General features: G+C 34.7%; 1 protein-coding gene across 1 annotated transcript; it reads right to left on the bottom strand.

Moving 5' to 3' along the window:
- Positions 1-3,358: 3,358 nt before the first annotated feature.
- LOC130641525 (uncharacterized) lies at positions 3,359-10,594 on the bottom strand. Its single transcript, XM_057448354.1, has 9 exons — positions 10,116-10,594; positions 9,745-9,884; positions 9,493-9,535; positions 7,461-7,625; positions 6,605-6,642; positions 4,522-4,692; positions 4,113-4,229; positions 3,949-4,018; positions 3,359-3,581 (listed from the first exon to the last, which is right to left on the bottom strand). The coding sequence occupies exons 1-9, from the start codon at positions 10,504-10,506 to the stop codon at positions 3,499-3,501; spliced, it is 1,218 nt and encodes a 405-aa protein (XP_057304337.1). The 5' UTR covers positions 10,507-10,594; the 3' UTR covers positions 3,359-3,498.
- Between the last annotated feature and the right edge of the window lie 4,874 nt (positions 10,595-15,468).

Raw genomic sequence — 15,468 nt, forward strand, 5'->3', positions numbered from 1 at the left:
ATCAGAGGGTTACTCGAATTGAGATTATGAACGGTCTGTACAAGATCGAGGATTTGGCGACTATCGTCAACAGTCAGGCAGAGGACAAAATCAAGCTGTTTGTCCTGAAAAATGGACTCTGCAGGCTCCGTGTCAGTGACGGGTACACGGTGGTGATTCATTGACAACTGCAAGAGCTCTTGGGCCTACCCTACGATCCTAGTAAAAAGTACTATACGAAGGGCTACTACGATGCAGTCTACAGAGCTGACGTTTGCATTCAGCTACGTCTTGTTTGTCCTCAGTTGGATGAATGTGATACCCTACTGGATGGTAAAAAGTCTAAAATTCTCTCTTTGCTCCCCACCAAAGAGTTGAATGCCTGGGGGATAGGTTGACCTGGAGTTTTGACACTCCAATTTACCTTCCTCTGAAGGGCTTTACGGATCGCCTAGAGTTCATGCTTACAGATTAAATTTCAACATGATAAAAATGTATCGTTTACAGGAATTACAACGTGTTTGCTCATAGAATAAATGAATGATGTAACCAAGTTATAACCAAATCTACCAAGTGCGCCTGTGGAGGACGATACTATCCACGAAAACTGAAAGTATAGACTTGACAAGATCGGAGAGATTGAATAATATCTTCAAAGTGAAATCAAAGAACGGGATGGGCTTTCAAAGAAGTTCAAGATGCATGGTACGTGGGTACTCTACTGCGACCATGGACTGCTAAGTGTGAGTATTATCACCTCAGGTGTCAGAATTGGGGCGTTAGCCACAGGGCTCAGCGCTCCCCTCTGTATCGCCATGGGGTATAATGATTGCTATGGGGATTGGGCAGGCCGGTCCGCGGAACGCCTCAAAAAGACTTGGGGTTAAATCCAAGAAGCACGAAAGTATCAGACTACTCGCTGAGTCGAAATTAAACTCCATCGTCGATCTGATTTCGAAAGCTGTAGAAAATGGGGCCATCAATGACTACGAGTTAAGTCTCATTATCCAGGAAAAGCAACAGTATTTGCTACTAAAGGAACAGATACGTCAACGGTTTAAACGGCATGTGGACGCCATCAATGAACGTGAACGTGCTCAGCTAGTTGCGAAAGACCGAGAAGAGGGCAGAAACAACGTCTTAAAAAAACTTCGATCTGTACAGTATGCAAGCGCTACCTAGATTCGCCACCTCCTTACAAGCCTTAATTTTATATCTTTTGTAGATCTTGTGGGCCTACAAAATGTATGATTTTTTTAATGATCATTCAGCAACCATTCAACTTTAAAGTCCTTATATCTACATTCCACAACATGTACCCGAGGATGGTAGCTTTTACCCTGTATACACGCGGATGATAGTGCCAGGATGGCACTGGCTTGGCAGGGTTCATTGTAAGGTACTGCTTGACCGTGGAATTTAGTTGTGATCGCATCCTTGTAGTATTTGAGTTTTGCGTTGATGTAACGCTCTGTTTTCACGGGCTCCGTCCTCAAGTTTTGAGATATCAGCTCCTCGATTTTTTTCCAAATTTGACAATACTTCGCAACCCAGTCGGGGTACTTTTCGAAATCAAGACTCATCGCTGGTACAGCACTGGCGTTGTACCGGCTGACTCCTTGCGGGGACCAGATTTTAGGTGTTTTTACCCTCAAAGCAACTACGAGGTCTCGTGTATGGTACCCTACGATGTACCGTTGATCCTTACCTCCATTGGCAGGGACAGCATCCGACACTGTTAGATAGTCCACGTTGATATCGTTGATGTCAGTAAAGGTAGCAGCAAAACTTAAGAAATTTCTGGGGTTGACAAACTCATTCTCAAATTTTAGCATCTTGTTTTATTGAATTTCAAACAACGTCCGAGGATTGCTTCTCCTCGCACATACACAGCTACCCCCGTTATATGTGATATACTCCTGGTAGCAGTACCAGCATGGCATTATAGCCTTTACCACGAACCTTAGTCCGCAGGTACACCTATCATAAGCATCGAGTACCCGTTCACAGTCATTACATTGTTCTTCCATTTATTTACAGTTATAAAGACGATCCTCTAGATTTTGAATTCTTTGATCATTCTCCTTCTCCTTCGATGATTTTCTTCTACTAGAGCCATTGCCATCATTGGTAGGGAGAGACCAGTTCCAAATACTTTAAATTTTGATTGGGTGTTGCACATTTATTATAGTAATTTTTTTTTAAAAAAATTTCATTTTATAACACAGGGGATTATGAGATAACCTAGGAGCTTCACAACTTTTCAAGGTCTGCCTTTTTATCCTCTGAAAAGCACCAATCTATGACCCTGTCGGGATGCCAGGCTACTGGAGCTAGCTCCTGCCTAATTCTAGCCTTTTGAACTTTCCTCTGGCGGTAGGCCCTGAACCATTTAACCCTAATGTTCCTACACATGTCCTGAGTAACAAACCAGTCTGGAACATACTCGATTAGCTATAAATTCTCTTCAACAGCCTTGTTGCACATGTCCTGCGTCTTGAATCTGACTGGTACATGTTCAAACAAATGGGAATACCTATCAAACGCCCTGTTACACATTTTTCGCGTCTTGAGTCGGTCCGGCACAAATCTGAGTATAGCAGGCTCCCCCTCGACAAATTTGTCGCACATGTCCTGCGTCTTGAATTGATCTGGTATATATTCGATTAGCCAGACATATACTTTAACGGCCCTGTTGCAGATGTCCTGCGTTTTGAACTGGTCTTCCAACATATCCACCAGTTCGGCTTTACGTATCCTGTAATAGCCTTTTATACTAAGACTTTTCGCATCGCAACATAGCGCAATTCTCGTACCGTCAGCCTGTTCATATTCTCACCTATTTTTTTCTGAAATGGTGCCGGTGTTTGTTGGTCACGCCGAGTATGCTTTTTTGTCACGTGAGCCTTGCTGCGCATGCGTTGATGATCAGCGGATTTTTGCTGATGATCAGCGCATTTTGTCGTGATGAGGTGTGATGAATAGCTGTGACGTCACAACTGGTTTTGTGTATGATATTTTCTATGAGAGTTTGACCGTGGTTTTTGGAAAAACGTGGTTAGCATGAATACTACTGGGTTTATTCACGGTAAACAAAATCGCTAAAATGATAAAACTACAATTTCATTTTTTTGTGTGTTGTACCCCTACCTTGTTTTCACGGTGTTTAAGAACTCTCGCGAAGAAAGTCGATGATATACATAAAACAGTTGATTTAGATGTTGGAAGTTGGAAGAACGAAAAGATGACAGAACTGGTTTCCTTTAGTTTTTACATTTTAATAAAAATGATTTTACGTGATTTTTTTATGTATAAGAGAAGCAAAGATTACTCTGCCATTACCTTATTACCAATAAACTTCAAAAAAATTTCAAAGGAACCTGTTCACCTGATTTTATTTAATACTTCTTACTTTAGATTCTAACTATTTACAAAACTTTTAATTTAACATAATATATTTATAAATTTTCTATTTACATACGTTTTCAAAATTCAACATTTAGTATAAAGGAAAATAAATCATTCCTCATTTTCATTTTCTTCATCTTCTTCTTCGACCAAAGTCCACTGATCTATAGAAGATTTTAGGGTTGATAATTTTTCTAAACAAAAAACAAGAATATCATAATAAACGCAATATAATATAAAGGAACACACAAAACCATTCTACATATCAATATTCATCATTTTAATTTTTTTTACTGATTAATCCGAGACTATCAAAGCTCCCCAAGAAATCTTGGCTGATGTTGGTGCAACCTTTTTATTTTAGACTAATTATTTCTGCTCATGGAGAAGATTCCTATAAAAACGATGTATACAAAAGGTTAATTACGGAGATCGTTTAAAAAGTCAGTCTCGTGCATGGTGAATAAAACTGCGGATCATATATAGTTAACAAAAATTGACATAAAAAGGGTCAATAAGGCATGACATGGTCCGTTCTGCCCAGGTTCATCTTTTACTTACCTAATGAAGATGCCGAAGGTGAATCAGAAGGAGTCAATTTGCGACGTCTGTTTTCATGTCGTATTTTGTCCTAGGAAGATGAAAATGTTATGAAAAAAAAACATATCGATGGATTTAAAAACAGTGACTCAAAAATTTAATGCAAATTGTGCAAAAGTACTTACGTGTTTTTCTTTATTTTTTTGTTTTCTTTGATTGGATAAAATTTGATTGGTCTTATTCTTTTCTTCGTTGAGTTTCTCCCAGTTGACGGATGGTATTTGTAATTTCTTTGATAATATCTTGAAGAAAGTAAGAGACTGTTTAGTCATAGAGTTTTTGTCATAAATAAAGGGTTGCTTTGACACTTGTTAAAAGACAGAAATAGGAAGCAATATAAAAATGGGAACGTAATAAACAAAAAATGATACTGGAGATAACTTAACCTTCAAAACATATTTATATGCAACTGCAGAGTTGCTCTTTATGAAAAGGCCATATTTTATTATAAAAAAATGCTGGTTGTTAGAATATCTCTACGTGGGAGGTTTTAACAAGTTTCCTTGTCATGATCTTGTTTTAGAAGATCCTTACATCATCGTTGGCCTCGTCTTCGCTAGAAGCATCAGATGAATTTAATTCAGCTTCAGCCTCCTTCATCCAGAGCGGCAGAGCACTGGAATTAGACTGGCTACATGGAACCTCAGAATCGATCGACACTTGAATTTCGCACATGTTAATATTTTCTTTTCTCCACGATTTGTCCTAGAAGAAAATATCAACCTAAATAATTATTACCGTATTCTATCTTTATTATAATTCACCTGTACGTTTGTGAGCCAAGAAGTAACTGGAAGTTGCGACGGCTAAATTTCTAAGAATTTTTTCACAGGCTAAATACAGTTTTTGAATATATTCACTGCTTTTTTTTAACTTTTTATCCTAAAGCCCTGCCCTCCATTTTAATTGATGGTGGAGCTGCGATAAAATCGTCTTTCACGTTACACTCTAATTATTCAATTGTGAACACCTGATCTCTTTTATAAGAGGGAAAATAATTTCTAAAAAATATTTGATTTTTTAGAAAAAAGTTTTAAAAAGCAATGTGAAACAGAAAATGTTTTAAACTTATTCTAAATGTTTTGTCTATCGCCGCTTAAACTTGCCTGCAAAAAAAAGCGTGCAAATTTTACTTCTCGTATCTTGGTTAGTAAATTTTCTAACTTTTTATGTCTTTCCTTCGTTCTTGCTCATCAAAACTTGCTTTCAAAATCTTATATAGATTTCATACTTCGTTATATATCTTTAACAAATATAAACGGTATAGCAATTTCATTTCCGCATGAATAATTGAAGAGCTAGCTTACAACATGTGTGTCATACGAAGACTTTAAACCCCTTTCGTTCCCAAATCTCCTTGGAAAAAACTTTTTCAGCCACTGTGAAAGGATAAATAAAAGTAATTGCTGAAAATACCATGCAAGAAAGCTAATAGCTAATTATTATGTCGTGTTGCCATGTATTTTAAAGGACTGTTGCTATGGCAGAAATATGATACCACCCATGTGAGGTTAACGTGTTTAAGATAAAGATCTTTTATTCTTATTAAATGATTTTGTTTTTTCACGCAGGTGCGTGTTCTTCTATGAGTTGAAAGAAGAATTATGTATATAGAATATTTTTGTGAAGATGTGACGTAATAGCATTTCATTGTAAGCTTTTCAAAGTTGATCAGTTTCACAGCAGTTGTGAAATTACTGAAGTGCTGACGTCATAAACCGTCGAGATCGATGGTTTTCAGATATGTTGTGAGGGATGGTGGTTTATCTATAAGAAGTCTATTTCTTATTGTCTTGCGTGTGAGTTAAGGCCTAATTATATGTCTTCAAATTAAACCAGCATTATGATTTACTGAATATGGAAAAAAATATTGGTAGCAAAATTGTGAAATATTTCGCGATAGATGGGACGAAGAAACTTCTTGACTTTTAAAAATCAATGTAAAAAAGAAAGCTACACCACGAGCTTAACAGAACGGATTTTGCACTTGCCCTCCGCAAAAATCCCATTTGTTGTGGAGGGCAACCAAAGATTTTTTACTAAATATTTAAAAAAGACTTGTCTTGCACACCGTCGGGTGATATACCGAGACGTTCGTTGAAATCAACACGGATATTTTTCCTTATTAACAGTGTTGTTTTTCTTCTCACTTAAAGCCATAGCACCTGAGGCTATCCTTATGGATACTGCTCCATGATTGACTCTTGCATAAATGCTAAGATCTGATTGGTTGTCTCAAAAATACTGAGATTTCGATTGGCTGAGCTAATTTCTATCACTAATTTTAATTAGGTTACAGTTTCAATTTAGATCGAAAGATAAAAAAATGATGTTGGACTAATATAATATACTTTAAAAAGTTGTTCAAAAAGTCTTTTGAAAATATCTTAAATATAGTGTTTCAAATTTAATTATGATGCATAAATTATGACGTGTTTAAGAAATTGCAAAATGTGACATTTTCTGTCATTTTTGGACCTTTTATGCATAAGCGTCTAAGCTATACCAGTGTAAAGATATTAAAGAAGTGTCAAAACCTTTCACGAATGCGATAGTAAAAGTGAAAGGAAAATGAAACTAAATAAAATTGAAACTAAAAAAATATATATTTACTCACCATGTCTTTAAATGGGTAGCAAGTCGTTTTAGCGCCAACTAAAAATTAAAAAAAAACGATAAAACAGATAATTGAGAGATTTTAGGAGGTATTATTTGTGCAGGGAAAGTTAATAAGACCTTTTCATAATATATATAATGACTGCTTTCGCTTTATGCTTGTTCAACTGTTGACATAGAAGGAGGAGTTTTCTATCATTAAAACAAAGTTCAAAACAACAACCGACATATTTGGCAAGTTCAAGGCTACGTGTGTAGTAAGGTGACTGTTTTATGGCCAGACAGGGATTAATTCACTGTTTTCGACAATCTCTGTAAAATTGCGTCTAATAAACCAAAGAGAAAAAATTGTCAGCGAGGGAGATGTCTCCCTTTGGATGTCTCCTTTTTCGTGTCGCAGGAGAATTGTGACGAGTAAAGCATTGTTATTTAAAACTAAATAAAAATGCTACAGTTTGTTTAGCTGCATTTTCTGACTTTATTGGTTTCTAAAAACAAAGGTTTGTTAGAAATGACTGGTTTGAACTGGTTTAAATAACTAGAGATTCAGAGTTGAAGTTTGTGGAACTAGAAATTAGGCTAAATGATCGTGGCAAAGAAATGTTTGTAAAGTACAACAAAAATTTTAGTTTATGCCATATAGATTCCGTTCCGTTCCAGTGTCTTTTTATGTTTATTGTGTGGACTAAAGTGACTGAGCTGTTACCCCTACATGAGGTAAACATTTTATCACTGGACAAAACACAGAATCGCGGAGCGCCAAAATCCAAACTTAAGACATAAAATAGAAAAAAACAAAAGGATCGAAAAGGAAAATTAGAGTTTAACCTGGCCACGTAACAATATAAATGGCTTACCATTTCTTTTAAGATGGGGATCTAGAAGATTTGTTGAAGTTGGTGCTAGTGAACTTCTCGACATCATGAATCTACGTCTCTTTCTGGCAGCTGTAGACTTCTCGCGATCCAAACTTTTCGATTTCTGTAAAGTTACTTCCTTTTTTCGTAAGCCTTGTTTTAACTCTAAAAAAACGTAAGTAAAAAAAAAAATTAGAAAGATAAAATTAACACACAAAGTAAAACAACAAAATTTCACGTTGCCCGAGGGTAAACAATGTAGACTTTGACTTTCCATAATAAACTCTTATCCCAGACAGAAGAAAAGCATCAAGATTATAAAATTGAAAATGAAGGAGCTAGTTTCTGGAGAAGTATTTATCTTTTTATATCGCTTGCATTTTCCGTCTTTCACTAAAGGCCAAAATACACGGTAAGTTTAAACGGGCCGGTTATTTGTAAGATAAAAAAACTTACCGTGTAAACAGCAAAGATGTACTTTGCTGTTTAACTTTTTTCGGAATTATAAGTTTTTTTAAAAGTTGGACATGTTCAACTTTTGCTAAGTTTTTTCTATTGAAATTAACAGAATGATTAATGAGCTATTGTTTAAACTAAAGATTTGAGCATATTTTTTTCAATTTCTAATCATAACCGCTTTTTTTCTTCAAACATTTACCCTGCTGCTGCTATAACAATACCGGCCACGGAATATTTACGTGTTTTCCTTTGGTATTCATTGTAAAAAGAGAGTTTTTTTTAAAAACTTATACAATTTATCTATTATTATTTTTTTTCTTACAACTAAACGGTCGGTTTAAACTTACCGTGTATATTAGCCTTAAAACTTTCTTCTTAACTATACATTTAATATATATTTGGCACAAAAATATTGCTTAACCCATACCATGTCTTCTCAGTGACTTTTTATAAACATTTTTTCTAATATGTTACACTGTAGTTTAAAAAACTGCAACGTAATAAAAAACTACGTTTCGATTTGCTCACGAATCCGCTTCCCACAAGAAACCGTTTTTCATTAAACACATGTAATAAAACGATGACGCAACAAATGACATTATCAGTTTTTGTGCCTATTTCATTTACAATATTTTGATGACATACAATATTTTAAAAGTGATAAAGCGATACAGGTTATAACGATATGTATTTTTCCCAAATGCATCTTCCCCAAACTCTAAAAAGTGTTTCTTAAAACGTTCTCTGTATTCATGAGTGTAAATAACTTCTCTTTAATTTCTTTTATCGCTTTGATTTATCATACATAAGTTAACCAAACATACTGACGACATATTAAATCTCAAGCAAACACAGTTTCTTTATATTTCCAAACGGCTTGAAATGATTTGTTTACATTAGGTCCACATCAAGTTAAATGCGCTAAGTTGAAAGTTTATAGAAAAAACATGAAAAAAATAATAAAAATACAAGATCACTAATCTGTGCGAGGCTTTGTTTCTTTTACATGGATTGTCAAACTGACATTTTTTGTACACGACATTTTTTTGAAAGTTTGACTTATGAAGACAAAAATTATTTTTTTACTGAACGATAAAGACAATTTTTCAAAAGCTGAACAAATAATCTTCACTTCATTTTTTTTTTATTTATTTATTTGCTTGTTTAAAAACAGCACGCAACCACGTTATACGGGTGTTTGCTATGTTTAACGATCATATATATGTTTATGGATTCACCACTATTGACGAAATGTAATTTTATAATAGCTAACTTCATGTAATTATTGAATTCAGTAATGATTTATTTTAAATGCCGAAACAATATTTCACTAGATGCTGCATACGAAGGTGACATTTTTTTTTTTGATTTTGCAGATACTGCAGGATCCATTCTCGTCCCCAAAGCTCTTTAAGACTCAAACCAAGTTTATCTCAAAGAGCTCTGGGGTCGAGAATGTGCGGGATCCTGGCGAGTCTAGTAGATCTGCAAAGCACTGCTATAAAAGGGTAGCCATACATGCATCTTGAGGGCGGCAAATAACTTATAAAGTAACGGCTAACAGCAGACTAACCTTCTTCTGTCCGTCCATGCCAACTGTTTCTTTTTTCTGTGTACTATAAACAAATGATATCTTATACTCTCTAAACTTCTCACAGTGCCTCTACAAAGTTCAAGATTATAACAGCTCTGGAAACGAGGTTGACTTTTATTTAATTGCCAACTTATATAATCTCTTATAATGTATTCGTTTCAAATATTTTTTCTTCAAACTTGTATACTTTGTATATATGTAAATATACAGGGAAAAAATAAGCTTTCTTACCCTTTTGCATGATAAAATATCTGGACAAATATAATCGTCTTCTGAGTTATATTGTTCAACGTCATCTTCATCTTCTTCTTCGACGAATAAAAAATTTGTTTTTTCGCCACCTGGCGTATCACTTCCACTACCAAATGAGCCTATAAGAAAAATTTTATCTAAACTATGGTAGTAAAAAACCTAAAACGAATCTCCTGGTTTCTAAGACTATAATAATAATTCACAATAACACATTGTACACACGAAAAGTGTGTATAATTTATTGTAATAAGGAATAATATTGGAATCGTATCAAAAGAGCGAAAGTCGCAAGCTTAGCATGCCGAATTTGCGTGAGACATAAGAGACTTGAACATAAGTTCATAGCTAACCTTTTGAAGGTTTTGATTTGTTTACATCTTTCGGTACCGGTGTTACTCTTCTTTTCCGTTGCGCTTTGATATGTTGTTCGTCAAGAGAAAAGCACTTTCTTCCGTCCCCAAGCTTCAGTTTTTCAAACGCTTTTGGGAATTCGTTCATTCCGAACTTGTATTTATTTTGGGAAGTTTGACAGACATTTTCAAGAATGCTTTTCAAGGAAGTATTTGTATTATCACAATCACCGAAGACCGAATCTCGTCTTTCTAACATCTCATCTCCGTATCCGGAATCTGAAGTTAATTTCCTTTGTTTTTCAAAACAGCCTTGACAACCTTGACTCGATTGCCTAAAGGGATTTTCGACCTCTCTCCCGTATTTGTCATATATAACATAGGAATCCATTTGTATTACTTTTGTAAAAATAATTCTGTTTTTTTCCCTCAAATCACTGTTGATGTTAAAATGTTTGTATGTTTTAAACTAGAAAAAAGAATATAGAATTAATAAATATATATACAGGTTTTCTTATAAGGACGCTCAATGCCTTTAAAGTTCTTAACTTTCTCTATTTGAAGCCTGAAATGTTCTGTTAAATTTTGTTATTTTTTGATGTTTAGGGGAGCATTTCAGTATTTTCCGTATTGACAAAACCTTGTTTGTTATATTCCTCACTTTTTGACCTCTGAAGCCATATGTTTTTATATAGTTTGTACTTATATAAAAAATGTATCTCTTATAAGTTTTTTAATCCTAGAATCCGAACAAAAAGCAAAACAAAAAAGTGACAACAACCAACAACAAAAACAACAACAACAAGTAAAAAAGAAAAAAAAAACAATTGTGTTTACTGACACTACTTGTCGTTGAATCAACACAGTTTTGTTAACCAGAAATACATTACAAAGTAAAAACAATATTAGACAATACAAACTTTTCACCAGACTTTCATATATATCTGTACCAGACTCATCCGGTACAGATATAATTCAATTCAGGAAAGCATTTGCTGAGTCGTGTAAAGTTACAATTGCGCTTATGCAAGTTTTTTGCTGTTGTTGAAAAAACAGAACAAACAACAACAACAAAAATTTTTCAGGCAAGTCATTGAATGGTTTCACTTACAGGTTTACACATCTGCAACTTGGTGTTCTTTTAACTGCGCTGAGTAAAATAAAATCTAATATGATATTAATGTAAAAAAAAATTCGCATATAATTGTGACTATACAGGTGAAAGCTAATATATTTCGAAAATGTTTAAGGGAATTATGTACGTGATATAAAAAGAACAATAGATAACTATTTTGTGTATGTGGTTGGATTTACCTCAGAACTAATACTGATGTTACAGGAAACTTATATCTGCACATGTTAGACCACGATTTACACTTTTTCTTACGTACTTTTATTTTACTAAAAGCCATAATTCGAAACATTGTTTAATCCCATGACAGCGCGTATGAAGGACAGCCTCCACAACAATTTCATCAAGGCGTTGCTCACTATTACGATGTGATATAGCCACCTCATTCGTTTTCACGCGTTGTCTCGTACCACTACTTCTTTCCAACAATTGATAGCAAAACATGAGTTTCCGCTCAACATAGTAATTTTCTATTTACAAATTTAAAAGCATTTTCCAATTAAATGACGTCACAGCCGCAATTAAAGTAATATTATGTCCAATTGCCACGGAGGAATTTATTAATGTATTTTCTTGTTACTTTCTCTTGTTCGACACACGACACAGTTTTTATGAGGGACTCGATGGAATGTACTTCTTTTTCGGAAGCTACGTTAAAATAGTGTGATTGGCTATAAAGAAAAATAACAGACTTCTTTCCAGCTTCTTTTTTTATAAGTGGTATTTATAAGATAGAGGTACCAGATATGTGATATGCTTTTCTAAATAGATTTTCTCAGCCAAGACTTTTACACCAATTTCTTTTAATTTTTTTTTGTCTCGCAGCCATGACAAAATCATTCTTTCACCATGTGCGTCCTTTGCACAAGCGCTCATTCTTTGTAATTTGTACCCTGGGTGTTTGTGACCAACCCCTGCTCAAGTTTTTTTCTGTTTTTGACAAACATTCGCACAGGATCGGAAAAACCATCTGACTTGATGTTTTATATTTATATTTAAAATTTCCTTTCTAAGTGAATACAGTGGAATCTCGCTTAACGGATAGCTGTATAAGACGGACGGTGGTACTTGAAACAAATAGATCTTAGCCTAAACTTTTATAAGTCACTTTGTAGAGTCATAACTTGATAAGATGCACAAATTTTGGCATCAAAATCACATTTCTTACTATACACGCTCCCAATAAAGTAAGAACATTAAAAAAAATAGAATAACGACAAAAACTATTCATTAATATTTTTAATTTTTTCTGTTTTTAGGTCATATAACAACTTTTTTATTTACAAAGTCGAATACATTTTTTATATGTTTTTCGCCTATTCGACAGCTTTTCTTAAGACGTGTGTATATTTTGTTATGAAAAATTATTTATGCGCAAACACATTTACAATCCTTGTATAGTAAATCTTTCCTAAAACTGTATTTTTATCAAAATCTCTATAATACAGTGGAATCTCTCACTGTATTTTCAAGTCTGCAACGGCTCTCCATTGCACTTCAGACATTAAAGAATTACAGTTGCGTTTGTTGTGTTTTGGTGTCTACGGTATCCTTATAAAATGCCATGCGCACGAAGTTGTGCTGTGTAAATTCGCTACGAAAATAATTGTAAAGAAAAGTGCTGTATGACACGACTGAAATGAATCATTTTATTGAAGGTTTCATAATGAGTGAACCGACCTTTGTTAACATTCTTATAATGAGTGAACCGACCTTTGTTGACATTCTTGTTCCGCTTTTTAATCAGTAGAAGACATCTTTATTACGCGACCTTGTTCTGAGGGAACTTTCTCTCACTGCTATTGGCAAAACAGACAAAAAATGGTCGTCGTTCAAAAAAGAGACAACAAGCCGTTAAAACGGGGTTGTTAATTACGGTTTTATTTAACTTACATATGCATTAAATTAAGAGAAACATAATTCTCTGCGGATGAAAAAATAAAAATAAAAAAAGAATTCGCACAAGACATGCGATACACAATACAGCGTTTATTCATCAAAGCTTAATATTTTTTGTGCTATGCTTACTCAAGGGCGGCGCCTATTTGCAGGCTGTGTTTATCCAAAAAGCAGATTTTTCCGACGAATCTAATTTCTAGTTCTTCATATATCAAAGTACTTTAAATAAACTAGCTATCTTTGGTTAACAGAAAATTCCTAACATTATTCATTTGAAGAACTTGCACAGCTTGACTTTTGCACTTCTGTAACAAAACTTTTGATGCCCTGACAGCTTCTTTGGAAACGATGATTGGTTTGAGTTTAGTCCCATCGGCTTTTACAGCTAAACAAACGGACACTCCGGATTGTTCGTGGCCTGTAGTTTTCACAATGGTTGTTCTTTTCCCACACATATCAACTTTTGTTTGTGAGATCTAGTGTCAAGCCGTGCCTAGATTGAGCGCTGCATTTCTTTAAATAAGCGCCGCATTTCAGTTTAAGATGTGCGCTTATTTAAGGCTTTTACGAGGGCGGAGTTTTAACGAGGGCGGAGTTTTAACGAGGGCGGAGTTTTAACGAGGGCAGCGCTTAATCGATGATTGACGGTATGCTTACAACATGAACGTGCGAACAAAAAATATAGATACTTACATCTATATCTGTTGACGTCTATTTAACGTAACACTCAACCAAAACTAACTTTTTAATCCACATAAACACATATATAATTTTGATAATTAACAGAAACAATAATTAGAACCATAAAGTATTTGCTGACGCTCTTGCGGTCCTGTTGCAATTAACAGAATCTTTGTCTCAATCTGCTCACGTTACTTTTTCATAAGAATCACGCAAGAGGTCTGCTGACTAAGTGAACGCAAATACACTTTTTCACCATTAAGACATAGTTTACATTGTATGGTGTTGCCGCAACTGTTCCGAAACTGTTGTTGTGCACAAAACACGGTTATCTTTGAAAGACACGAAACTTTTTATAACGGCGGAAATGTAAAAGATAAAATGTTTATATCTATAGCGAAGTGCGTAAATCGTAGTGAGGAATATAAATGCAAAACTCACTGCATTCAGGAAAACACTAGACTTTAAAATTAACTTGTTTCTTTCTGTTAACCGAATCCTGTATAGGAACTTTCATCGTGGCGCGTGTTGTTTGTAATCCCAGACCTCTTACGCAACTCGACAGGCAAAATAATGCAGGCGGTAAGCCGTGGACTCCAAACTTTATTTCAGGTAGAGGCATATTTTGATCTTGAAATTAGAATATAGCTTGCATGTAGTTTAGATTTAGATCATATATCAGTGAAAAGATACTAGAAGCCGCAGTACGAAAGTTTTTAACCATAATTTGACTTTCTTCGTCTAAGGTCTTCATTTTTTTGCCTGTCGATTTTTCTGATTTTTTCCACATATGCGCAAGAATCCCTTTAAAACGTAAACATTGAAACTCATATATATCAATTCAAAGCGAAGATAAACACGCTAAGGTAAATCTACAATTTGTTCTAATTAACATTTAATTGCAATAATCACGTACATATGTAAAAAGATTATGACGCTCTAACAACTTAAACCTATTGCAAAGGATAGCAAATGCATTTTAGCCCAACAATGGAGTGCAAGGTATAATTAGTCACAGTTAATTACATGACGCACTTAAGCAACCAGTAATAAATCCTGCTGACTCTGCTTTTTTTATTCATTTTATTGTCGGACGGAAAATCGATAAAAACCGTGCCCACAGAAAACGTTCAACGCATTATAAAGGCAATTTTAATGTTTTAGTGACTAATATTAACCAAGTTAAATAAAAAAACACCAATGTTAGGACGGAAATAAAAAAAATGCCGAAGATAATGCCAGAAAAGCAAGATTGTAGGACGGAATCGATAGAAGTTAAGATTTATAAATATTCATGGTTTTATTTTGTTTCTATGAAAAAAAAAAGTGGGGCGCAAACCGGTCAACATGTTGGCCAACATTTCGGCCAACATGTTGGTACGGTTTGCGTTGGCGTATATTTTTAAAAAAAAAACAAGTAGCCAACATTACGAAATGTTCATTCATTTGTTTTTGACTTCCTATGAATAAGGATGTCAGAGTCTGAAGCTGCTGCTTGTTTGGCACTCGTTCTCTTGGTTGATGGCGACGACAAAAAAAAGACGTGGTCCTACAAGAAAATGGGTTCGAAGAAGAAACAGTGAAGGGCTGTATACAAACTTAGTACAGAAATTACTGGCTGAAGACACAAAGTTACAGGAA

The sequence above is a fragment of the Hydractinia symbiolongicarpus genome, chromosome 4 (assembly GCF_029227915.1).
Source record: "Hydractinia symbiolongicarpus strain clone_291-10 chromosome 4, HSymV2.1, whole genome shotgun sequence".
Taxonomy (NCBI): Eukaryota; Metazoa; Cnidaria; class Hydrozoa; order Anthoathecata; family Hydractiniidae; genus Hydractinia; species Hydractinia symbiolongicarpus.

Excerpts from the sequence above, each read along its gene's own strand:
- LOC130641525 (XM_057448354.1), bottom strand. The coding sequence starts at position 10,506 with ATGGATTCCTATGTTATATATGACAAATACGGGAGAGAGGTCGAAAAT. Across the intron at positions 9,885-10,115 it reads CAAATCAAAACCTTCAAAAG|GCTCATTTGGTAGTGGAAGT; the intron begins GTTAGCTATGAA and ends TTTTTCTTATAG. Across the intron at positions 9,536-9,744 it reads ATATTTTATCATGCAAAAGG|TACACAGAAAAAAGAAACAG; the intron begins GTAAGAAAGCTT and ends ATTTGTTTATAG.